We start from the raw sequence: 24,986 nt of genomic DNA on the forward strand, positions 1-24,986 counted from the left end.
GAGTGAAGGCTAACATGTACTTCCTCCAAGACATGTAAAGGCATCAAACTCCTCCTCTTTTTCAACTGAAGCTCATGCTGTGTGTAAATGACTCTTATTGACGGTATATAAGCAAGTTAACTACTTCCTGTAAGTTTTATTTTTGTTAGTGCCTTTTACGTTTTCGGGTCTTTTATTTTGAAGCCCTTCTGGCGTACTCTCATCTGAGAGTCAGCAACTTGGCCATAGGTGTTCACACGTGAACGGCAGCTAATTGAAGTGTGTACGGAAGGAAAAGGTGTTTTGAAGACGTTGCCTTGCAATGTAAAATTTCATTATGGATAATTAATGCCTAGCTGGAAATGGGAACAAGGTATTGTGTGTTTCAACTTGTTTTATGACTGTTTGCTGTGATGTGTTATCCTAATTAACTGCCGAAAGGGTGTTTACGTATATCGTTGTTGTATTAGCCATGCTAAAGTTAGCTTATGCGAAAGGGTGCTACATGGATAAGCTGTAATGTCGTGTTAATGCTGGTTTTCTAGCTTTTCATGTGCTTTGACCGATTTATATGTGAGTGAATATTTGATTAATGTCCACATGTGGTTAACTGGCATTATGGAAACGTTTATGCTTGCGAGAGCTAATTTTATTTTATTTATCCATATGCAGCTCTTACGGTGTTTGTGAAGAAAGGTTGTGAAGGAAAGGAAGTATATTTGTATTCAAATTAAGGATGACGGCTGAACATAATAAATGCTTCTTGAAACATCAGTAAGCTTCAACATTGGCTGGCTGGGGTTCGCTATAGTAAGAGCTTGCCCTCATCGATCCGACGACTTGCTGCCATTATGACGGGCCATGATGGAGGGTCTTCACGGCGTGCCTGCTGCTACTACTTCGCCATGTGCTGTCTACATGGATTCATCATGAACATGTCCCGACGTGTCGGCACGTGATCCACTTCGGCAATCCAGGCAGCGGTTTCATGGATTCGATGCAATGGTCAAGTACGGTCACATTCACTGACATTGAAGCAGAACTGAGAGTACACACCTATATTACACAGTCTACAGACTGCAACAAAGTGAGCTCCACATGAACAGCCCTTTTAGACTGAACCAGTGAACTTTTCATACTCATCTTCTCATCTACAGCAAAGGAAAGAAACTGTTGCTTACACTCGCACATGGACACATTCACATACACACTTTTTTTTTATTAAGGACATTTTATATTTTTTCATGCCAAGTACTTTGAGAAGTGTGTTTATTACAGTACTTACCTGGACATTTACAGTTGTTTGAGTGTCTGCATGTTAATGCAGCTCTGCTAGTTGTTCATGCTCATATTCTGATATTTGCATTTCAAGTACTTTAAGGTTTGCCTTTATTGTAATACTTACCTGGATATCCACAGCAACTTTCTGTTTATTGCAAAGGTTCGATCATACTTGAGGTTTCTTCTGACTTAATAATTTCAAATTGAGTTGATAATGTCAAAGTCAGGTAGCTTCAAGGAGACAGAGGAGCAGAGGCCTGGTTCCCAGCACAAAGTTCAAGACTTCCAGAGTGAGCTCCACTCAGTGGCGATTGTATCTGAGACACCTGACCTGAAGGAACCTGAAGGGCCTCGACGCTCTGAACATGCGCGGAACCTGACAGAGAAAATGCGTGCACTGCAAGATGAAGAGGCCAAGAAAAAGGAGAAATGGCTGCTCTCCATGTACAAAAAATGGAAGCTCGACATATGCAAAGTAAGAGATCAGCTGAAGACGTACATGCCAGAGAGTGAGCTCTTGCCTCTCATTGAAGAGCTTAAGAAAGTGAAGGAAGACGTAATGAGCCTGTATTTTGGAATTCGAGATCTTGCCACACTTTCCACCGGCGTGAGAAGAGGAGTTGACACTTGCGAATCAGTTACCACAGAAATCATCGCCATTGCCTACGGCAGAGCAATAGACGAAGAAGGTGAGTTTAATGAGGACATGGAAAGATGCCGCCTTCATGAACTGCTCCACCGTGACTATGCAAAGTCTGTCTATGGATCTGCTGCTTCCTTGACAAGTCACAGCAAGTCTGACCAACACTCCACAGCTTCGTCCATGGCAGCCAAGTGTGCAGCTGCAGAGCTAGCAGTGAAGGAAGCAAATTATGAAATGATGGGGGCAGAAGAAAGACAAAGAGAAGTCATCCGAGAGTTAGAGGAACAACAACAGAAGGCTCTGGAGGCACAAAGGCATGAGTTGGAGCGATTGCGGGCAGCTCAAGCTAAGCTAAAGGTATACGATAAAGAGACGGAACATGAAGCTGCTGACTGCATTAACGATGAAAGGAAACAGTGTGTGCCTGTAACTGCAGTCTCTCTATCTCATGTTGCAATACCCCCTCACACAGATGTTTCCCCTCTTGTTCGGGTCTTTCAAGGCAGCATAGCCTTAAGTAGGCTCCCTGTTCCAGAGCCATTTGTCTTCAATGGTGATGCAATTCCATTGAATAGAAAGCAGCGTTTACCTCACTCATTGACCAAAGAGCAATCGCACCAGTTGAAAAACTATTATCTGAAGAAATATGTTTGTGGTCCAGCATGCCAGGTGCTAGAAGGCACTTTCTTCCGGAATGATGATGAAGCCTATCAGGAGGCATGGAACAAGCCAAATCGTCGCTTTGGCCAGCCATTCGCCATTCAGCGAGCATTCAGAGAGAAGCTCACCAATTGGCCAAGGATTCGACCTAAGGATGTTCAAGGACTCAGAAACTTCTCAGATTTTCTGAATGCCTGTCAAGATGCCATGCCTCACGTCAAGGGTCTTGACATACTAAATGACTGTGAGGAGAGCCAGAAGCTTGCACACAAACTACCAGACTGGGCAGCTTCACACTGGAACCGACAAGTCACCCAGTGCCTGAACGAGAAGCAAGAATTTCCAAGTTTCAAGGACTGTGCAACATTTGTGTCAACTGAAGCTGAGATTGCCTGCAATCCAATTACATCGCTTCATGCTCTTCCTTCATCAGACTCGAACACTGAGAAGAGAAATCTGAGACACAAAGAGAAACAAGGCCAGTGTTCTCACCACTCGCACAGCTACAGACAACACAAATCAAAGGTCAGACCAGAAAAGGGCTAAAGCTCCATGCATCCTTTGTCAAGATAACAGACACCAACTTCATGCATGTCCCAAGTTCACAGGGATGTTGGCAGAATGACGGAACCACGTAAAGGAGAAGAAACCATGTTACGGATGCTTAAAATCTGGACACGGCGCAAAAGACTGTCATCATAGTCACTTCTGTGACAACTGCAAAGGAAGGCATCCTACAGTCCTCCATGATTACAACCATGGAAAGGAAAGGTGTTCATCTGAAATAGGGATGACTCCAAGTGCTGCTGCTGCAACATCCACTCAGTGTAACAGGCGAAGGCTCATCCTACACATCGATGGTAATACCAGTGTGGGTGTCAACTAAAAACAGTTCAACAGCTGAGAAGCTTGTCTATGCTCTACTTGACACTCAAAGCGATAGAACATTCGTCGACCAAGAAGTGAGCGACCGTCTAATTGCTGACAAGTATCCAGTGAATTTGACCACCATGAGTGGAAAAAACAGTTCTCCAAAGTGAGAGTGTCTCCGGCCTTTGTGTAAGGGGACACAGTTCTGCTATTCAGGTTGATCTTCCAGTTGCCTACACGAAGGATTGCATACCCGTTAACCATGCTCGCATTCCCACTTGTGAGACGGCTAAACAATGGAGTCATCTCAGAGAAATGGCAGACGAAATCCAACCACTAAAGGACTGTGAAGTAGGACTTCTTATAGGCTACAACTGCTCCAGAGCCATGGCACCAAGGCAGGTCATCCTAGGAGGAGATGAGGAACCCTGTGCAATACGGACAGACTTAGGATGGACTATTGTGGGGCGCTCAGCCCAAGGCCATGATCCGTTGAGCACAAGTCACCTGTGTCACAAAATCACAGTTAAAGAGCTGCCTCTGGTAACTTCTGCCAATGCTATTCGCATTCTAGAATCTGACTTCAAGGATGGCAGTGAATACAGCAAAGCAGTGTCACAAGACGACATTGCCTTCCTTCATAAGCTAGATGAGGGTATACGGAAAAACACGCATGGCCACTATGAAATGCCCCTGCCCTTCAAAAACAGACCTAGCTTGCCTGATGATAAAGACTCAGCCATGATACGCCTCAACCACCTGAAAAGGAAACTGCAACGGGACGAAAGGTATAAGGAGCAGTATGTCGAGTTCATGGAGGAGGTAATCGAGAAGGGAGATGCAGAGCAGGTTGAAGATGGTGGGAGTGAAGGTGAGATGGTACGTTCCTCATCACGGTGTTCGCCATGCAAAGAAGCCGGAAAAGCTTCGCGTAGTGCTAGATTGCGCGGCCAGATGCGACGGAACCAGCCTAAATGACCACCTCCTCTCTGGTCCTGACATGCTGAACAAGTTGAGTGGTGTTCTCATTTGCTTTTGACAACACCCTGTTGCTCTGATGTGCGAAATTGATGGAATGTTTTTTTTCATGTGTATGAGGCTGATCGCAACTACCTGTGCTTTCTCTGTCGGAAGCAAGGAGACTTGAACTCACTGCCCAGCGAGTTCCGGGTGAAGGTGCATCTGTTCGGTGCTGCTTCCTCTCCTGGATGCGCAAACTACGGGCTGAAGCATCTAGCTAAAGAGAATAGCAACCTCTACCCTAAAGGCTCCCGGTTCATCATGAGGGATTTTTATGTAGACGACGGGCTTGCCAGTGTTGAAAGCACTGAAGATGCTATTCAGCTTGCCAGAGAAGCTTGCAAACTGTGCACCACGGGTGGTCTGCGACTACACAAGTTTGTGTCGAACGACGGAGACGTCCTAGAGAGTATACCACCCTCAGAACGAGCAACTAATGTGAAAAATATGGACCTCCCCTTCGACAACCTGCCACTTGAGAGAGTCCTAGGGATTCAGTGGGATGTGGAATCCGACCACTTCCGGCTTAACGTTAGCCTAAAGGATCAGCTTGCAACACGTCGCGGCATCCTGTCTGTAGTGGCTTCCTTGTATGACCCTCTCGGGTTTGTGGTGCCTGTTCTGCTCAAAGCGAAGATCCATTCTTCAGGAGATGTATAGGCGAGGCACAGGCTGGGACAATCCTCTCCCAGATGAACTTTGTCCAAAATGGGAACAGTGGAGAAGTGATCTAGCCCAATTAGATAATGTTACCATGTCCTGTACCTACTCACCTGCTGGATTTGGAAAGGTCACAAAGACAGAGCTGCATCATTTCTCGGATGCTAGCCTTAAGGGTTATGGCCAGTGCTCATACTTGAGACTTCAAAATGAAGAGGGACATGTTCACTGTGCCTTAGTTGTAGGAAAGGCACGCGTCTTACCATCCAAGGTTACAAATGTTCCGAGATTGGAACTAACAGCCGCAGTTGTTTCTGTGAAGATGAGCAACATGCTCAAGGACGAATTTGCATCTACTGGGATTGAGGAGTTCTTCTGGACTGATTCTAAGGTGATCTTGGGATACATCAACAATGAAGCATGACGATTCCACACCTTTTGTAGCTAATCACGTTCAGAAGATTCATCTCAGCTCGGCCCCTCAGCAATGGAGATGCGTCCCAACCAATGAGAATCCTGCTGACCATGCTTCTAGGGGCTTGACTCCCAGCGAGCTTCGTTCATCCACCTGGCTCACTGGACCCAAGTTCTTATGGAACAAGGAAATGAAGCTGCCTGTTGCTGAGATTCCAGAGTTAATGATCGGAGATCCAGAGGTCAGAAGTGCTCTAGTGCTTGGCACAAGAACCACAGAATGAGTAAGCCTTGTTGATCGCTTATCTAAGCTCTCAGCTTGGTCACTGGCTACTCGAGCTGTTGCACGCATACTAAGGTGCATCAGCAAGAACAGATCAAACAGTCTCACCACTGTAACAGAACGAGAACATGCAGAACGTTGTATAATCATAGACCTGCAGAAAAATGTGTATCAAGAGGAGTTGAAACGGCTGAGCAAAGGGATCCCCCACCATCTCAAAATCCATTATACTCACTTGATGCCTTCCTCGACAAAGATGGCATCCTCAGGGTGGGAGGTAGGCCGTGCAGCTCTTCTCTTCCCGACTCCATCAAGCACCCTGCAATCGTGCCCGAGGATCATCACATTGCAAAGATGATCATTGCTCATCACCACGAAAGGATGAAACATCAAGGCAAAGGTCTTGCCATTAATGACATCAGGTCCCATGGCTACTGGATTCCTGGCATCAATCAGGCAGTAGCATCCTACATTTGTCAATGCGTTACCTGTAGACTGCTTCGGAAACCAACGGAAGAGCAAAGGATGGCTGATCTACCCCCCTGAACGTGTGGAACCATCACCCCCCCCCCCCCTTTTACCTTCTGTGGAATGGGCTACTTTGGTCCATTTTTCACAAAGCAGGGTAGAAAGGAGAACGAGGTGTATGGTCTTCTCTTCACTTGCCTTAGCTCCAGCGCCATCCATATTGAGATGCTTGACGACATGTCCACCGACGCCCTCATAAATGAGCTACGATGCTTTATTGCCATAAGTGGCACTGTTCGTCAAATCAAGTCTGATCAAGGAAGCAACTTTGTTGGAGCCAAAAATGAACTCAAAGAAGCTCAAAGAAGTCAGTGCAGACTGGCTGGCTGCATTTCTTGCTGAGAAACAATGCGAGTTCAGCATGAATGCACCCTATTCAAGCCATGTCGGAGGGGTGTGGGAGAGACAGATTAGTACAGTGAAAGGCATCCTAAGGCCACGCTTGCTCTTTCTTCTGGTAGGCTAAACGATGCTTCACTACGAGCTTTCCTCTATGAAGCTATGGCAGTTGTCAACAGCCGTCCACTGACTGTTAACAACCTCAGTGACCCCCCCCCACTCACACACACACACACAGCCTCGAGCCACTCACCCCAATCATCTCCCAACTATAAAATATGTCAAGGCCTTGCCTCCTCCAGGTGAGTTCATCAGAGAAGACATGTATAGCAAGAAAAGGTGGCAACATGTTCAGTACCTGGCAGAACAGTTTTGGAGTCTATGGCGAAAGGAATACCTAGCCAACATTGCCCTCAGACAGCGCTGGCATACTCCCAGGAGAAATCTGCAAGTTGGAGATATCGTAATGATGAAAGGAGAGGATGTGCACAGGAACGAGTGGAGGTTGGGCAGAGTTTCAGAAATCACTACTGACAAAGACGGACTAGTAAGGAGAGTTAAGGTCTGCCTTGGTGACAGCAAGCTTGGCAAGAAAGAGGAGTGTCTCACAAGATGTCTGAAGTGGAGCGCCCAGTCCAGAAGCTAGTCTTGCTGCTGGAGACTGATTAAGCCTGTTCACCCTATAGTTAATAATACCTTCCAGCTATAGCTTGTAAGCTCATAGTTCATGGTTTAAAAGGGTTTTCCACCTTCTAAACAAGTTATTTCTATAGGGAAGGTCATTTTCAGTTTGAAATCATTCGTGCCTAATGTAAACCGTATACTGTTCCATTATTTACTCATGATTGGTGGGAGTGTAAATGACTCTTAGTGATGGTATATAAGCAAGTTAACTACTTCCTGTAAGTTTTATTTTTGTTAGTGCCTTTTACGTTTTTGGGTTTTTTTTATTTTGAAGCCCTTCTGGCGTACTCTCATCTGAGAGTCAGGAACTTGCGCATAGGTGTTCACACGTGAACGGCAGCCAATTGAAGAGTGTACGGAAGGAAAAGGTGTATTGAAGACGTTGCCTTGCAATGTAAAGTTTTATTATGGATAATTAAGCACCTAGCTGGAAATGGGAACAAGGTATTGTGTGTTTCAACTTGTTTTATGACTGTTTGCTGTGATGTGTTATCCTAATTAACTGCCGAAAGGGTGTTTACATATACAGGGCTTGAAATTTGCGGTGGTCCGGTCGCCTGAGGCGACTTAATTTCTCATTTGGCAAAGTAATTCCTGTCGCTAGCCAGCCCGGCTGGCTAGTTGAAAATAAAAAGAAGATATATGAAGCGAAGATTCAGACACACCGTCAACTAAAGCCGCCACATATTAAGCGCGTGCCATGTCCGTGTTCATCAGGCTGTCGTTTTTTTCACTACTGCGCATGCATATAACAAACATCCCAAATCTCCCGGAAGTTCCGAGAGTCTCCCGCATATTGATAGTGGCTCCTTGACAGTGTTGCCAGATTGGGTGGTTTTAAGTGCATTTTGGTGGGTTTTGAACATATTTTGGGCTGGAAAACGTCAGCAGTATCTGGCAACACTGCTCCCTGATGCCCGCAAATTGGCGAATATCTCCCGGAATCTAGAGCAAGAGCGTGCACGCGAAACATTAATGTCTGTATCGCGTATATGACGGAGTGCGCGAGGGAGACTGCGTGTGTTCCTGTTCATGAAGTGCATGCTAGACAAAGAGCATCCTGATTGGTTTACAGACATCCCAACCTGCAGACCGGGGGGAGAAAAAGTCCAATATATTTATTATTTGTTGATTATTATATTATGGTGCTATGTGTTGTTCTCATTTATGTATTTAACAACAGTATCAAAATACTCCGGCTCTTGAAATAAATGCACATTAGTCATGAACAATGTAGACAGGTCATGACAGGGGATAATCAGAAAAAATTTGGGGTCAGAATTTTTATTGTTGATTATAGTTCTGTAAACAATCCAGAATTTAGTTCAATTTGGGGACAGTCAAAATTTTCAATATGGCTGCCAAAATCCAAGATGGCCGATTTTCGCTAAAACTTCTCATTTTTTCAAACAATAATTTATATTTTGCCATATTTTAACAGGGTATGGGGGCCTTATATGATTCCTGAACATTTTATAATATTGTATAATAATTATTAGGCCTACAGCAAAACTTAGTCATCAAATTTGTAATTGTGGAAATAGTTTCACTTTAGGGTGAGCATGTGAGCATAGGGTGAGCAATGATAACATCTTTAATTAAGTTCAATGACATGGACAGTCTGGGCCCTATAATGTTCGATAGCCTACCTGTGACAATTACGGCGTGAAGTGGACTTAGACATTGCACAGTTTGCTATATATTGTCTAGTGAGGGCGAATTCGAAACTTTCCTCTAAGATATGCAATAGCAAGCATGTGCTACTCAACCACATGATGGCGATTTAAAAGGTAAGAAAGTATTATTAACATTGTATATGCCCAGATCTAGGTGGGGTTAGCCACCTGGGGGGACCCTGGTCTGGAAAATTTTCATTTTCAGGCCTGTTCTCTTAAGAGTTCTTTGTAGGCCTATAAATAGGCTTGTATACAGAGGTGTATATGTATGAAGTTAAAATTATATTAATCTAATAAGGTAAACATTTTTATTACATACTGATTTGTAGGCCTATCAATATTGCATTTCTGAGAGGGTGCATTTTCCATGTTTCAGCAAAACAATGTTATCATCTGGACCATTTTTATTTTTATCTCTGTCTCCTGAGGAGAAATGCTTACTCTGCAACTGTGAATTGTCTGGAAAGGATGTAAAACCTATTCAGCAGACTGGCTTTCAGACCCTAAACGAGACTGCAAAACTGTGGTCTGAATGTGATGGAGTTTGCAAAGATGAGCCATACAGGTCATTCCATGGGGCCTTGCAAAGGTAGGCTATCTAACATTATAGGGCCCAGACTGTCCATGTCATTGAACTTAAAGATGTTATCATTGGTCACCCTATGCTCACATGCTCACCCTAAAGTGAAAGTGAAACTATTTCCACAATTACAAATTTGATGACTAAGTTTTGCTATAGGCCTAATAATTATTATACAATATTATAAAATGTTCAGGAATCATATAAGGCCCCCATACCCTGTTAAAATATGGCAAAATATAAATTATTGTTTGAAAAAATGAGAAGTTTTAGCGAAAATCGGCCATCTTGGATTTTGGCGGCCATATTGAAAATTTTGACTGTCCCCAAATTGAACTAAATTCTGGATTGTTTACAGAACTATAATCAACAATAAAAATTCTGACCCCAAATTTTTTCTGATTATCCCCTGTCATGACCTGTCTAATGGTAACTACTCTCTTTTGTGTTATTTTTGAGAGAAGTAAAATCAGGGGTGAAAGTAAGCCGGTCCTGGCCGGTCCGGCGTACCACTAAAAGATTTGGCCGTACCGGAAAGAAAAATATACTGTTGCTAAAAAAAAATGCACTTTCAGCGTAACAACACACCTGCTAACGTCAATTTACCAAAAGCAACACGTTTTCCTCAATATATATTGCATATAACTCATTCTGACCTGTCTCTGAACTATGTCTGAAGTGAATTCCTTCCGTGTTTCACTCGACAGACAACATGCGAGATAAGCAGTGGGCTCCACGCACTAACCATCTTGCGCCAACGTGCGCAGCTGGTATCCAAAGTGTTTTAGTAGACAGAATGTCCAAAATGAAAAGTTAGTTTTCAACTGTTCAGCTAAAAAAAGTTATTGAAACGATTGTGCTGTTGAAATGATGTTTGCAATTTATTTATAATCAAAAACTGATACAGGTGGATGAAAGAGTGATAGTGTGATAGAAAAAAGTACTATACTAGTGCTACTGAGTGATAAGAAGTCCTAGTGAATGCTTGATAAGTAGACGATAATAAATAATTATGTGTATTTTTCGGCGCGCGCATACTGACTCAAAATATTAGTACCAGCAAGAAATAAATTACTTTCACCCCTGAGTAAAATTCATATATGAACAAATTTTGGCGAGTTGATTTTCTGTTTGGCTAGTTACTTTGGAAGGTAACTAGTCCGGCTGGCTGGTGAAAAAAAAAAATACGAATTTCGAGCCCTGATATATTGTTGTTGTATTCATGCATGAATATCCCTCACCTTTCGGCGAAATTCGCCGTTTTGAAACCAAAATGGGTGACCTACGTGAATCGTGTAGATCCGATGAGAAAAAAATAATGGGGGGGGGGTTGATATTGACCCAAAGGGCAAGGAGGTTGCTTCGCACCCATAGACAGCTCGTGCCGGTTTGCGCCTCCTCTTCCTGCTTTGATATTGACGCCATAGCGACGAGTACATCTCGCTGCGAAGGGCAAGCAGCATCATTTCGTGCCTCCTGCTGGCCAGAGCATGCACACATCAGTCAGAGTGCAGACCAGACCGCTGGAAGCTGGATTGAGTCATCGGACTGAATTTCCTACTTTTTTCAAACTTTCCTGATTTGCCATCAAAACAAACAAAACTTCCGGCTTGATTACGTCAGCATTCGAAAGAGAGCGTGCGCGTCTTTTGACAATCCCTGTGTCCGAAATTGCTCGCTACTCACTATAGAGGGATTTCACTGACGTCACCCGAAACCGGAAGTAAACAGACCCTGCGCCATTTTGGAAGACCAACAAACTCGTGATTAGGGGGAAATAACGGCAGCGGTATGTGAACCCACGAGAATAAAGTGGAGTGACAAACGACTTAAACAAATCTGAGCTGTTTTATTTATGACTTATTGGCCCAACAGTAGACTTGAAAAAAACCTGTGTGAGACTTGGCAAAAAACTGTGGATATAATGGATAAGTCTGTGCATGATCTGTGGACACTTTGAGGTAAGCAAACGCAAGAAATTCAGATTTAAAACATGCTAAATTGGCCCCAAGTTGATAACTGTATGAGGAGCAAGCCTCCCAGACTTCTACAATTTAATGATGATGATGATAATAATAATAATAATAATTTAGGATGGTTTGGGGCTTGCTCTCCCTCCTATTATATAAATAAAGCATAGTTGTTGTGTAGGCATACATCATAAATACATATGTATATTTTGGATAAATTAACCTAAATTATGGATACCTTAATAGTAACAAAAAGTATTAATTTTTCAACTGAAAAGATATATTATTAAAAGATAAATATCAACAAGATTACCTTGGCCATAACTATGTGTAGGTTATTCTTAACAACAGCTGTAATATCACGAACCAAGCCACTAACAACATAATTGTAAGCTTGTAGCCCTTTGTAGGCTTTCAAGTCATCAGCAGTGTAGGCACTGGGTGTAAACAACAAATAGTTTACAATGTCTGGGTAGCAAACAGATGGCAGAATTGGTGTCAGGTCCTCCTTATGTTTCCATTCTCCCTTGCCCCGAGTCTTATCATATGGGTCAAACCCATCAATCACAGCCAGTTTCTCCACATACCCTGCCCTTTCTGCAGCTGGTAATGTACTCACATAACCAGAATTATCAGCCATCGTGTCACTTTACTCTCGCTCGTACTTTGTTTTATATTGTGAGTGCATGTACTTGGTCTTCCAATATGGCGCCTAACAAAATCTCGCGGCGCGGTGACGTCATGCGGTAGCCTTCTATAGGGCACTGTATAGTGGAGACGCCATTTTGTAGTGCTGTCCGTGCTGAAAGAAATCAAATTAAAAGTCTCAAATTTGATTTAATAAAAGACAGCAGCAAAGAAGAAAGTATTCAGCCTTGATTTAAAAAGAACTGAAAGCTGCAGGTACTTCCATATCTTGGCAGGCTGAGTGGTATGCTGGGGAACCTCTTGCCAGCAGACCAGGATATCCAGAGGGAACTTGTGCGGTTCAGTGTTGACCTGACCATCCCCAGCTTCAACGAGGGAGAGAGCATCGTGGAGTGGTGGGGTCATGTCTTTGACAAACCAGACAAGTGCCCCTCCCTGGGTGCACTGGTTAAGTGTTGCCTCTCCATCTTTCATGGACCTAGAGTCGAGTCCTCATTTAGTCTGATGAATGATGTAGTTGATCAAAGAAGTGGCAACATGAATGTGGAAACATTTAATGCAATACAGACGGTCAAGTACACGTTGATGTCCAGGGGGAAGACTGCTATACAGCTCTTTAGAAGGGAGGACTTGAAGTTTGGGGAAGTGGACAGAACATTGTGCAAGAACATTAACTCTGCAGCAGCCATGTACAAACACCAGCAGAGGGTGAACAAGGAGGAAAAGCAGCAGCAGCAGAGCAAATATGGCTCTCAAGCAACTTGCAGTGCTCAGCAGGCCAAGAAACCGACTGCTGAAGGAGAGAAGCTGGCAAGGCTGAAACATGTGGCAACTCGGCGAAAGCGGGCCATGGAGACACTGGTGGTCCAGGCAAATAAAAGGAAAAAATGATCACTATTCCTTGTGTGTTCCACTTTCTTCGTTCTGTTATTCGCATTTTTCTCCAGGGCATAATTTCACTATAACTACATGTATTTGTACTGTATGTCCTTGTGCAAATGTCAATACAGTATACTTAGTAAGGAGGCTATAATATTTATTCTGGGGGAGGACCCCCCCCCCCCCCCCCCCCCCCCAAACAAAATAAAACCACACCAGAGGCCATGTCACCACTCGCGCACCCTTCTCACCTTTTTCACCCCTGACCCGTTTTCATGCCTGTGTATTAGCCATGCTGAGGTTAGCTTATGCGAAAGGGTGCTATATGGATAAGCTGTAATGTTGTGTTAATGCTGGTTTTCTAGCTTTTCATGTGCTTTGACCGATTTATATGTGAGTGAATATTTGATAAATATCTACGTGTGGTTAACTGGCATTATGGAAATGTTTATGCTTGTGAGAGGTAATTTTATTTTATTTGTCCATCTGCAGCTCTTACAATGTTTGTGAAGAAAGGAAGTATATTTGTGTTTAAATTAAGGATGATGGCTGAAGAAAAAAAATGCTTCTTGAAACATCAGTAAGCTTCATCATTGTCTGGCTGGGGTTCGCTATACTGTGTCACATGATGGCAAAACACACCTGGAGGACAGTGCTATGTGCTCTGTTCCCCACATGCATAAACTCGCAGAAGATCCCAACCAGCTGTGATTTAATAGGGGACAGAGAGTATGCCCCTCATTATGCCCCTGGAATGGGATGTTCTTTAAGAGACCGTGGGTGTGAGAGGAGTCCAAATATACGGATTTCGGGGCATCACAGTGGCGCAGCTCCAGGGTCCTGGATTCGATTCTAAGCTCGGGTTGCTGTCTGTGTGAAGTTTTGCAAGTTCTCCCCCCGTCAGTGTAGGTTTCCTCTGGGTCCAATGGTTTCTTCTTCAGCAAATTAGTTATGCTTAAATTGCCATTTGGTGGGGGGGAGGGGGGTTGTTGTGGGGTTTTTTTTATTATTTTTTATTTAATTTTTTTTAATTTAAATATGAATCCGATATGTATGGCATTGGGAGGAAAAATGTCTAGATTTAGAAATGCCATAATTGTCAGCAAGCTCAATAAGAGATGTGCATTGGACTATTTTTATTTATTTACTTACTTTCTTACTGTGTGGACAGTTAATTTTGTTTGTACCTGCATGTGATTTCATAACAAATTTGGGAAATTCTGTTCCCCAGAAGATAAGCAAACAAGTAGCTGAATTTAAAACAACCCTGACCAGGCAAGTCCTAAGAGAATACTGTAAATACATCATGCAGTGCCACAGTCATGTTAATAAACATTCGTTTTATTTTGCCCTGCAAGCTTCATATCTGACTGTTTCTTTACTCCCACAAGGAAGTAAAAAAAACTCATACTCGTATCCAGTACTGGCACAAAATATGGAAATGCCTAGGAAAAGATCGATTTTGCATACTTAATCCATGCAAATGACACAAGAATCTGCACTGAAGGCAGCTGAAATACATTTAGGATACAGAGACAATTTTTAACCACAATTTTATACTTTAACGATGAAAACGCTAGCAGTTTTGGCCATCGTTGTGTGATAAACATCATAAAAATAATGGAAATAGTATCTCTTTTTGTTTAGTTTAGCCCCAAAACCCACCTTAATCACTCCTTGTTGGGCAATCCTACCATGATATGCTAATTATTCCACTGGTGAAAACCATTAACTAAATCATGTGGTCTCTACAAATAATTCATTAGAAAAAATATTTATCCTCTGACTACAGCCAGGCAACAGGCAGAAATGGCATCAGAGAGAGAAACTACAGAAGAGCAGGGTATTGGGATGAAAGTTTTGCGGGAGGAGGGCCATTCATAATGAGCCACAGCAAAGAATGTTGCATGTGACCCACAGTGCAGTCTGGAAATGCCTCAAGCATCACCAGAAGACTGGGAACTTCAAGAACATTTCAGGCAGAGGAAGGAAGAAAAAGTTGACTAAAGCCGATGTCCAGCACCTCAAAACTACATCCCTACGAGAGAGGAAGAAATCCAGCAAGGAACTGGCACAGGACCTCCAAGATGCTACAGGCAAGGATGTCTCCCCACACCTGGTTAGGAAGACGCTCTCAGCAGAAGGCCTCAAAGGTCATGTGTCAGTGCGCAAAACTTTTGTTGAGAGGTGGAAATAAGCAGAAGAGACTTAACTGGGCAAAAATTCATAGGAGTTGGACTTCTGAGCAGTGGAAAAGGGTCATGTTCTCAGATGAGAAGAAATTTGAATTATTTGGCAACGCTATGCAACAGTAAGTCAGGTGCAGAAAGGGAGAAAGATACAAGGTAAACTGTGTTTCTCCCACAGTAAAACATGGTGGAGGGGTCCTGCAAGTATGGGGAGCAATCACCTACAATGGAGTTGGTCATCTCTACAAAATAGATGGGACCCTCACTGCTGACAAGTACAGACAAATTCATATTTGATTTGTATAAATCAAATGGCTCAAGATGGCGGCGCGCGTGGTTGCAGCGGCTTACGGCTCTCCTTTTCAGTGCTCTTTGTTTTTGTATTTCTTTTTTGCTTGTTTGTGCACCATCGGTTCTGCGAACATCCAGTACACCTGCCAGACACTTTTAGCCATCGGTGACCAACACCAGATATCTGTTTCGAGCGACTTTCTCTTCACGCATAACATCCCAGATGACATAGCGAGATCGCCGGGCTCTCCGTGGATTGTTGTCGGGTCTAGGAGGCAGCGCAGACGGAGGAGGGAGAGGAAGCAGAAGCGGGGCTGCAGGTCCGGTGCTATGCTAAGGCAAAGAAAACAACCACACAAGCCACCTCTACTGAGCCTGTATCTCTCCAATGCTAGATCCCTGGTACATAAAACGGATGATCTGGAATTACAACTCGCTGGAAATCGCTATGTTTGGGACTGCTGTGTTTTAATTATCACAGGAACCTGGCTTCATCCGGAAATACCCGATGCTAGCTTGCAGCTAGCAGGCCGCACTCTGCTCCGCTAGGATAGAAATGAGAACTCCGGTAAGAATAGAGGAGGGGGACTCTGTATTTACGTGCATGACAATTGGTGTAACGACGGACCAATTATATATAAACACTTCCCCAGACCTCGAGTACATGTCTGTAAGATGCCGGCCGTTTTTTTTTCTACCAAGAGAGCTAACTGTAGTGATTTGTCACAGCTGTGTACATTCCACCTGATGCCAGTGTAAACACAGCGCGCTCTCTCCTGCTGAACACCGTTAACAAACAGCAGCGAGCCCACCCTGACGGTGTTCACGTAATAGCAGGAGACTTTTAATAAGGCCACCTTGAAGACTGTACTGCCGAAGTTTTACCAACATGTTAAGTGTTCTACTAGAGGGGAGAACACTCTGGATCATATTTACTCCAACATCAAGCATGCGTACAGAGCCATACCCCTCCCCCACCTCGGCCAGTCAGAACATCTTTCTCTCCTGCTCTCCCCAGCCTACACCCCCTCAGGCGCAGAGCCAGGCCCACCACAAGGGCCATCACAACCTGGCCTGACAATGCACTCTCCAAACTACAGGACTGCTTTAAACAGACAGATTGGGACTTATTTGAACACCAGGAGCTGGAGACATTCACAGGAACGGTGCTGGACTATATCAAGTTCTGCATCGGGAATGTGACGATGGATAAAAACATCCGGGTCTTCCCAAACCAGAAACCCTGGATGACCAGCCAGGTCCGCTCGCTCCTCAGGGCTCGCGATGCTGCCTTCAGGTCAGATGATAGAGCTGCTCGAGCTGATCTGAAAAGAGGAATAAATAAAGCCAAGGCAGACCACAGGCTGCGCATAGAATCCCACCTGTCCAGCAACAACACACGGGAGGTGTGGCAGGGCATTCAGGACATCACAAACTTCAGAGACTGTGATGCGCCAACAGGAGACTGGAGTGCGCCGCTAGCAGAGGAGCTAAATCGCTTCTTTGCTCGCTTTGAAACATCTCAGCAGCACTCATCTGCTCCTGCCCTGCCCCCACCACCACACAGTTCCTACACCACTCCTTTTAACTGTACAGGAGCATGATGTCAGATGGGTGCTCCTGGCAGTGAACCCCAAGAAAGCTGCTGGCCCAGATAGTGTACCTGGTAAGGTGCTCGGAGCATGCGCCCACCAGCTCGCCCCTACCTTCACCAGGATCTTTAACCTCTCCCTGGCTCAGGCAGTCATCCCGCCCTGCCTAAAATCTGCAACAATAATCCCAGTGCCGAAGAAGTCTCCTGTCACCAGCCTGAATGATTGATTACTGTCCTGTGGCCCTCACCCTGGTAATCATGAAGTGCTTCGAGAGGCTAGTTCTTCAGCACATCAAGGACCACCTCCCCCCAGACTTTGACCCCTACCAGTTTGCATATCGCACAAACAGATCCACGGAGGACGCCATCGCCGAAGCTCTCCACTCTGCGCTAAATCACCTGGAGCAGCAGCAGAGCTACGTCCGCATACTCTGTGGATTACAGTTCATCTTTTAATGCAATAATCCCGGACATCCTTATTAGAAAACTGGACACTCTCGGCCTCCCCCCTCTCACATGTGCCTGGTTAAAGGACTTTCTTACTAACCGGCCCCAGACTGTGAGACTTGGCCCCCACTTCTCCTCCACCCACACGTTGAGCACCGGCTCTCCACAGGGCTGTGTGCTGAGCCCCCTCCTGTACTGCCTCTACATCCACGACTGTAGTTCGACCCACAACCATTTCACTGGTACATGTGACTAGTGACAATAAAGGGCATCGTCATCATCAACAACCTCGTCGTCAAGTTTGCTGACGACACCACAGTGGTCGGACTCTTCTTAAAGGGAGACGAGGCAGCCTACAGAGAGGAGGTCCTGAAGTTGGCAGCCTGGTGTTCAGAAAATAACCTCGCTCTGAACACCAAGAAAACCAAAGAGCTCATTGTTGACTTGAGGAAGCACAGTACCAACCTAGGCCCCCTCTACATCAACAACGTGTATGTGGAGAGGGTCCACACCTTCCGGTTTCTCGGCGTCCTCATCTCCGCCGACGTTTCCTGGTCAGTAAACATCACAGCAGTCATTAAGAAGGCTCAGCAGTGGCTACACTTCCTGAGAGTCCTCAGGAAGTACAACCTAAACTCCAACCTGCTGCTGACCTTCTACCGCTCATCCATCGAGAGCTTGCTGATGTACTGTATTACGGTATGGTACGGCAGCTGCACTGCTGTAGACAGGGAGAGGCTCCAGAGGGTAGTTAAAGGAACAGTCCACCGTACTTCCATAATGAAATATGTTCTTCTCTGAATTGAGACGAGCTGATCCGTACCTCTCTGAGCTTTGCGCGACCTCCCAGTCAGTCAGACGCGCTGTTAGTCCTGTTAGCAATGTAGCTAGGCTCAGCATGGCCAATGGTATTTTTTGGGGCTGTAGTTAGATGCGACCAAACTCTTCCACGTTTTTCCTGTTTACATAGGTTTATATGACCAGTGACATAAAACAAAGTTCAGTTACACAAATTGAAATGTGGCGATTTTCTATGCTATGGAAAGTCCGCACTATGACAGGCGTACGAACACCTTCTGCGCGCTTCGACAGCGCATTGATACCTTCACTCCTCTTCGGGCACGGCCAGGCAGGCGAATGCCCTGGTCCGTCCGCCCTGTCTAAAAAAAAAAAAATGGTACAACTCGAGCCCCATGGTAAAACTGGGACTTTGTCATTTTTTCAGCCTAAGGCCCATGGTAAAACTGCACTTCCAGGAGGGGCTGCCGTCTGCCTCCCAAGCCGGCCGAGAGCGCTCCTCGTCGGGCACGGCCAGGCGGGCGAATGCCCTGGTCCGTCTGCCCTGTCTAAAAAAAAAAAAAAAAATGGTACAACTCCAAGTGAAGGTATCAATGCGCTGTCGAAGCGCGCAGAAGGTGTTAGTACGCCTGTCATTATAGTGCGGACTTTCCATAGCATAGAAAATCACCACGTTTCAATTTGTGTAACTGAACTTTGTTTCATGTCACTGGTCATATAAACCTATGTAAACAGGAAAAACGTGGAAGAGTTTGGTCGCATCTAACTACAGCCCCAAAAAATACCATTGGCCATGCTGAGCCTAGCTACATTGCTAACAGGAGTAACAGCGTGTCTGACTGACTGGGAGGTCGCGCAAAGCTCGGAGAGGTACGGATCAGCTCGTCTCAATTCAGAGAAGAACATATTTCATTATGGAAGTACGGTGGACTGTTCCTTTAAGGCAGCACAGAAGATCATTGGTTGCCCTCTCCCCTCCCTGATGGACATTTACACCTCCCGCTGCCTTAGCAGAGCTAAAAACATTATCAAGGACAGCTTCCACCCTGGCTTTGATCTGTTTGACCTGTTGCCCTCAGAGAGGCGCTACAGGTGCATCAGGTCAAAGACAAACCGATTCAAAAACAGCTTCTTTCCAAAAGCCATAACCGCCCTGAACTTGAATATGCTCTGACTTTATAGTCTCTTTATTTTACCATGTGACTCTCCTCGTGCAATAATTTTATAATGTGCAGTACTTTATAAGGGACTGTCTCTGTGCAATACCTCACTCCATAATGTGAAACACAACACATTCACCTCACCTCAGGACTGTGCACCTTACATACAGCACATGCACCTCAGGACTGTGCACCTTACAGCACACACACCTCAAGTCTGTGTACCTACCTTACCTTGCAGTACTTCATAAATGTGTAATATTTTATTTTATAATGTGAATCTCTCGTGCAATAATTTATAATGTGACTCTCTCTGTGAAATAATTTATATGTGCAATGAGCAATACCTCAGTCCATAATGTGTAACACAACACACACACCTCAGGACTGTGCACCTTACCCCCCTTACACACTCCCCCCCCCCTTCCCCCCCCTCTCTCTCTCCATGCTGTTTTGCACTGTTATTGGAGATGCTTTAATCTCATTGTACATGTGTATAGTGACAATAAAGGCATTCTATTCTATTATCCATCATGCTGTGCCTTTTGGAAGAGCTCTCATTGGTAACAACTTTATCTTCCAGCAAGATAATGACCCAAAACACACAGCCAGGATGGTAAAGCAGTATTTACAAAACAAAGAACAAGATGGCATCTTGACAATTCTTGATTGGCCAGCCCAAAGTCCTGACATGAATATAATTGAGCAAGTCTGGAACTAAATGGAGCAAGAGAAGGTGAAAAGGGCTCCTTCAAACCTGCCACAGCTCTGGGAAGTGTTGCAAGACATATGGAGATCAATTCCACTTGATTTTATTCATAAACTTTGATTGCATGCCTGATCGTGTCAGTGCACTTCAGTGTCAAGGGATTCCATACCAAATATTGATAATATTTTAGAATGACTTACTCTGGTTACTTGTAACATTTGTTTATGATGCAAATGTTTAGTTTATTAAGAGAACTTGAAAACAAAAGGTCAAATTGTAGGTCGTAAGGTGAACCCCGTTTTCGTTTCATCTCGCTCCGACGTCTCCAAACTACGAAATATTTATTTTAAAACTAAGAATGAGTACTAGAAAGTGTGGCGAAAAAAGTTCTCACCTTATAATCCTGTCAATTCCTCGCACCGAGCGATCGCGTGGCGAAGTATTTTCCTCTAAAAATGACGTGTCGGGACATAACGTGACCGGTCTGGACCAATCGCGTTGCCGATTTTTGACCACAGATCAGCTGACAGCTTGCGTAATTACAGTCACATTAGTAGAAAAAGTCTCCAAAACACCCTCCAAAGTGGGTGAAATGTCTTCTAAGTCCTAAATAGTGCTTTAAATACATCACTAAGACAATATTGCATATATGTGGTATATTGAAGTGTTTATTATTAGAATAAAAATAATTTTTATCACCACCATTATTATAGTACAAAATATGGTGTAATGGTCTATGACTAGGACCATTCATGTATTCATTCTCTTAGGTTATTAACTATAAAGTACTGATCAACCATAAAACAATTTGCTTGAAAAACAGACCTACAATGTTACACAGGCAGTAATGGAATAGAGTATTGACTCGTCATTGTGGGCTACACTCTTAAAACACGTGTTGAAAATAACACAACTTGCGTTGTTTTTTAACACATCTCTATGTCCAGATTGGGACAACAGAACTTTTGTTCATTTTAACACACTATTTGTTATTTGTGCAATTTTGGTGTTAAACATTTCTGAAATATAACACAACTCTTGTTGAAATTAAACTTGCACAAAAGATGTGTTGATTTCCAACACATTCGTTTTAAGAGTGTATACACACCATGGATTAGCCATAAAATGGCATATATAATATATAGGCAATGCGTGTGATTTCAGATCAAGATTTAAGAAATTGTGCAGGAAGGAGAAGAGTCCATAGGAATAATAATAATAATAATAATACAACCTATATATAATATTGCAGTTCTATTGCTCAGTTCAGAGGCACAATGGCAGGGATTCAAGTATTCACTACCTATGCAGCGGCACAGTAGAGGTAGGTAAACGCACTAGGCAGCACTATGCACCTGCAGCAGCGGCAACAAAGAAGATGCAAGACTGAGTCATCATACATCACACAACAGAACTATGTGGCAAATTGCAAACTTTAATAGAAAATGTAAACAACAAAACAGTGATATATACACATTACAAATGCAAATTTATATATACACAAAAAACCTGGAACCTGTTCTGTAGCGAAATCTTATTCCGCGGTGCCAAAATATCATTCCGCGCCGATGACATTAGTTCGCTTTTTCAAGCCTTCGTGCGAAAAATTGACAGCATTACAAGGTGAGAACTTTTTGATGACATCATTTCATAATACGTCCATTTTTAAGAATTGGATATTATGTAGTTCGGAGACGTCGGAGAGGAATCTTGTTTCTGAAAGACTTTTCGGGGTTCACCTTACGGCCTATTGTGTTGTTTTGTCATTTTGGTGGGTGTTTCCATATATTTTGCCAATACTGGTACCTTGTTGTGTCCTGTTTGATCCCAGTCCTGATGGACACCTCTAGTCTCAACCAGATGCTCAGTGAACCTTACTGGCAAGCTTTCTTAGGATAATCTTTATACAGTACTAATGTACCGTATATGGTCTTAGATAGACACACAGATTGCACACACATTTGGGCCTCATTTCTTCCTGTTGTGTTTTCTCTACTCCCAGACTGTGAAGTTTGCAAATCCTTCTTCCTCAACAAATGCGAGGTTCATGGACCACCCCTCTTCATTCCCGATACTCCTGTTCCCATGGGAGTCCCTGACCGAGCCAGACAAACTCTTCCTCCTGGGCTAGAAATCCAGAAGTCCAGTATTCCTGATGCAGGCCTGGGAGTGTTTAATAAGGGGGAGACTGTTCCAGTAGGTGCACACTTTGGACCCTGCCAGGGAGAGCTGGTGAACCGAGAGGAAGCCAAGAACAGTGGAGACTCCTCGGTTGTGAGTTTGTCATAATTTTTATTATAAAGATTGTATATTTTTATGTTACAAAATATGATGACTAGATGAAGGTAGCTCCAATTAATATCAGTTTCTTCTCGCAGATATGTGGAGTAGTGGTGTAAATCGCAAGTTTGAGCACAATGCGATCCGACATCGGTTCTTTTAGCCAGTGTGGTGGAACTTACCTGTTAATAAAAATACTAGTAACACCTCAGTGCTCAAGTAAATAAAGTAATGCTCAAGCAAATATTTCTTTATTGTATAATTATTCATGAAAGTCCCATAAAATCACAAGCCCAGGTAGTCACCAACATGGGTCCCCCCGTAACGACTCCTAAACATGGTCAGCTTCCTGTATTACACAAAATATTAGTTGTCGTCATTATCAACATTCCATTATAGTCTGTTTTCCCAAATGCAGTTGAGAAAAACTGTACCAAGTTTTCCTTGACTCTGCTGCATGCACATGGTAGCCTCTCTCTCCACTCACTCTCTCTCTGTCTGTCTCTCTCACTCACACACACACACACACACACACACACACACACAAAAACAAGAAATGTATTCATTTACACTTGGGTTGTTTCTTTTCTAAATGTCGAGGATAAACAGAGAAGCATGACACTACAGGATCTGAACAGATACTGTTAGCTATAATTAATGCTAAAGTTAATATAAAACTTGTTACCACACCAACGAGCCAATGGTTTTCGATGCCACAAAATTTGCCACCTATGCGAGTTGGTTTGATGCTGGGGTCTACAGTTGGTGTGACGACGTTTCATTTCCGTGAATTCACAGATGCAGACAAAATATAATTTGAACATCGGTTCAGTGAGGGTTGATTTAGATATGTACAGTATATACCCGGTGTGCTGTGAGACAAAGTGAAGTGTGCTGTGCAGGGTTTTTTCTAGAAAAATTTAGTATGAGGGCGCTCACCATGGGGGGGCTGGTTGTCCCCCCTGCCGTGCAAAGCCTTTGAAAAATGCTCCAATGGGACATTCTGAGGCTATCTGAGAGGGAAATTGTAACAGATTGTCTGTCAACATTGAAAAAGAAAGAAGTAAGGCCAAATTTAAAAAAAAAAAGTGTTTCCGGTAACCCGACCGATCGAGAATTTCCGCGTCGAAATTGCCGACCGTAAAGTTTTTATTACAAATTTCCCTCGATATTTTAGTGTAAGCGGCGTTGGTTTGTCATAATTTTTTGTTTCAACGCATTCAAGTTGTGAAAGAAACGATAAAAAGTAAAATGTTTCGCCACTTCTATCAGCCCTCCTCCATAAACTGAGCCGAGTCGCCATTTTGAATCCTCATTCAAGGCTGTAATGCAAATTGCTTCCTTTTCAGTATACAAGTGCACTTCCATGGCAGGGAAAAACACTACATTTTGCCGCCTATGTAGTCCCCTATTTATACAAATAGGAGTCATTCAGGATTCAGCCATGTTTTTGCTCGACCCAAGTTCTACAGTAGGCTAGGCTAGGCCATCTGATTTTAATGGAAGTAGCCTAGCCTAGGACGTTATTTTCACGTTATTACATGAAAATATCATGAAATATCGCTTCCGTAGATCATAACTCGAACTCTCGCGATATTTTTTTTTATTCGTTTACAGATTTAAAACACTTATTTTATTATGATGTGTGGTATAAAGGATTCTGTGCCAAAATACTATTTTGTAAGATGTTTACTTGTGTTAATTTTTTCGAACAAAATAAAAAAAAAATTTAAGAAAAAAAAAACTTTCCTACCTACCGACCTTATTTTAGTATTTCGTGTAACCAGAAACACACTTTTTTTTTTTTGGCCTAATCATCTTCTGCCCCGGACAGTCTTTGGCTTTCTTCTGCTTCGTGCCGCGGGATGACATCTTTAAATGCCCAAGTGTCAACAAAAACAACTCGCGAACTACTTCTGTCAAAAGCTCCCGCGCCGGTGGGTGAAAGGTCATTCAGTCTCGAGAAATCTCACTCTACAAGTCAGCTGACCTTGTATGTAACCCATGTCAAATCTCGCGAGAGCAGCCGCGACAAGTAAACAACTAAACAACATGGCGCCTCAGTCTGGAAAACGCCAATTCGGATTGTTTTTGCACCGTCTGGCGGTGTAGCTACTATGATTGGAATATTTTTGGAGCAATTATAACGTATTTGGTGATCAGACACATTGTCATGTAGTGTTGCTGGGATGTTTTTACGGAGTCGGTAAGGGGGCGCATGCCGAGAGTAAGAGGGCGCAGCGCCCCTGTTCCCCCGTTTAGACGAAAGCCTGCTGTGGAATTTTGAGCAACCCCATGCATTTTTATGCAGGCTCATAAAATATTTTTTAAAATACAACAATGACTGTACTTTTTCATTAAAAATGTTTGTAGGTAGTCACTTTTTTAACTTTTTTTTAAAATC

At 43.6% G+C, this 24,986-nt stretch overlaps 1 protein-coding gene across 1 annotated transcript in view; it reads left to right on the forward strand.

The window, feature by feature from the left end:
* LOC132874669 (uncharacterized) overlaps positions 1-14,058 on the forward strand; it is a 56,251-nt gene extending 42,193 nt beyond the window's left edge. The window contains exons 2-3 of the mRNA XM_060911024.1: positions 652-9,626; positions 13,607-14,058. Coding sequence (XP_060767007.1) covers positions 1,475-3,109 — 1,635 coding nt within the window. The 5' untranslated portion in view covers positions 652-1,474 and the 3' untranslated portion in view covers positions 3,110-9,626; positions 13,607-14,058. The remainder of the gene's footprint in view (positions 1-651; positions 9,627-13,606) is intronic.
* Positions 14,059-24,986: the final 10,928 nt, after the last annotated feature.

This window comes from Neoarius graeffei, chromosome 26 (genome assembly GCF_027579695.1).
Source record: "Neoarius graeffei isolate fNeoGra1 chromosome 26, fNeoGra1.pri, whole genome shotgun sequence".
Lineage (NCBI taxonomy): Eukaryota > Metazoa > Chordata > Actinopteri > Siluriformes > Ariidae > Neoarius > Neoarius graeffei.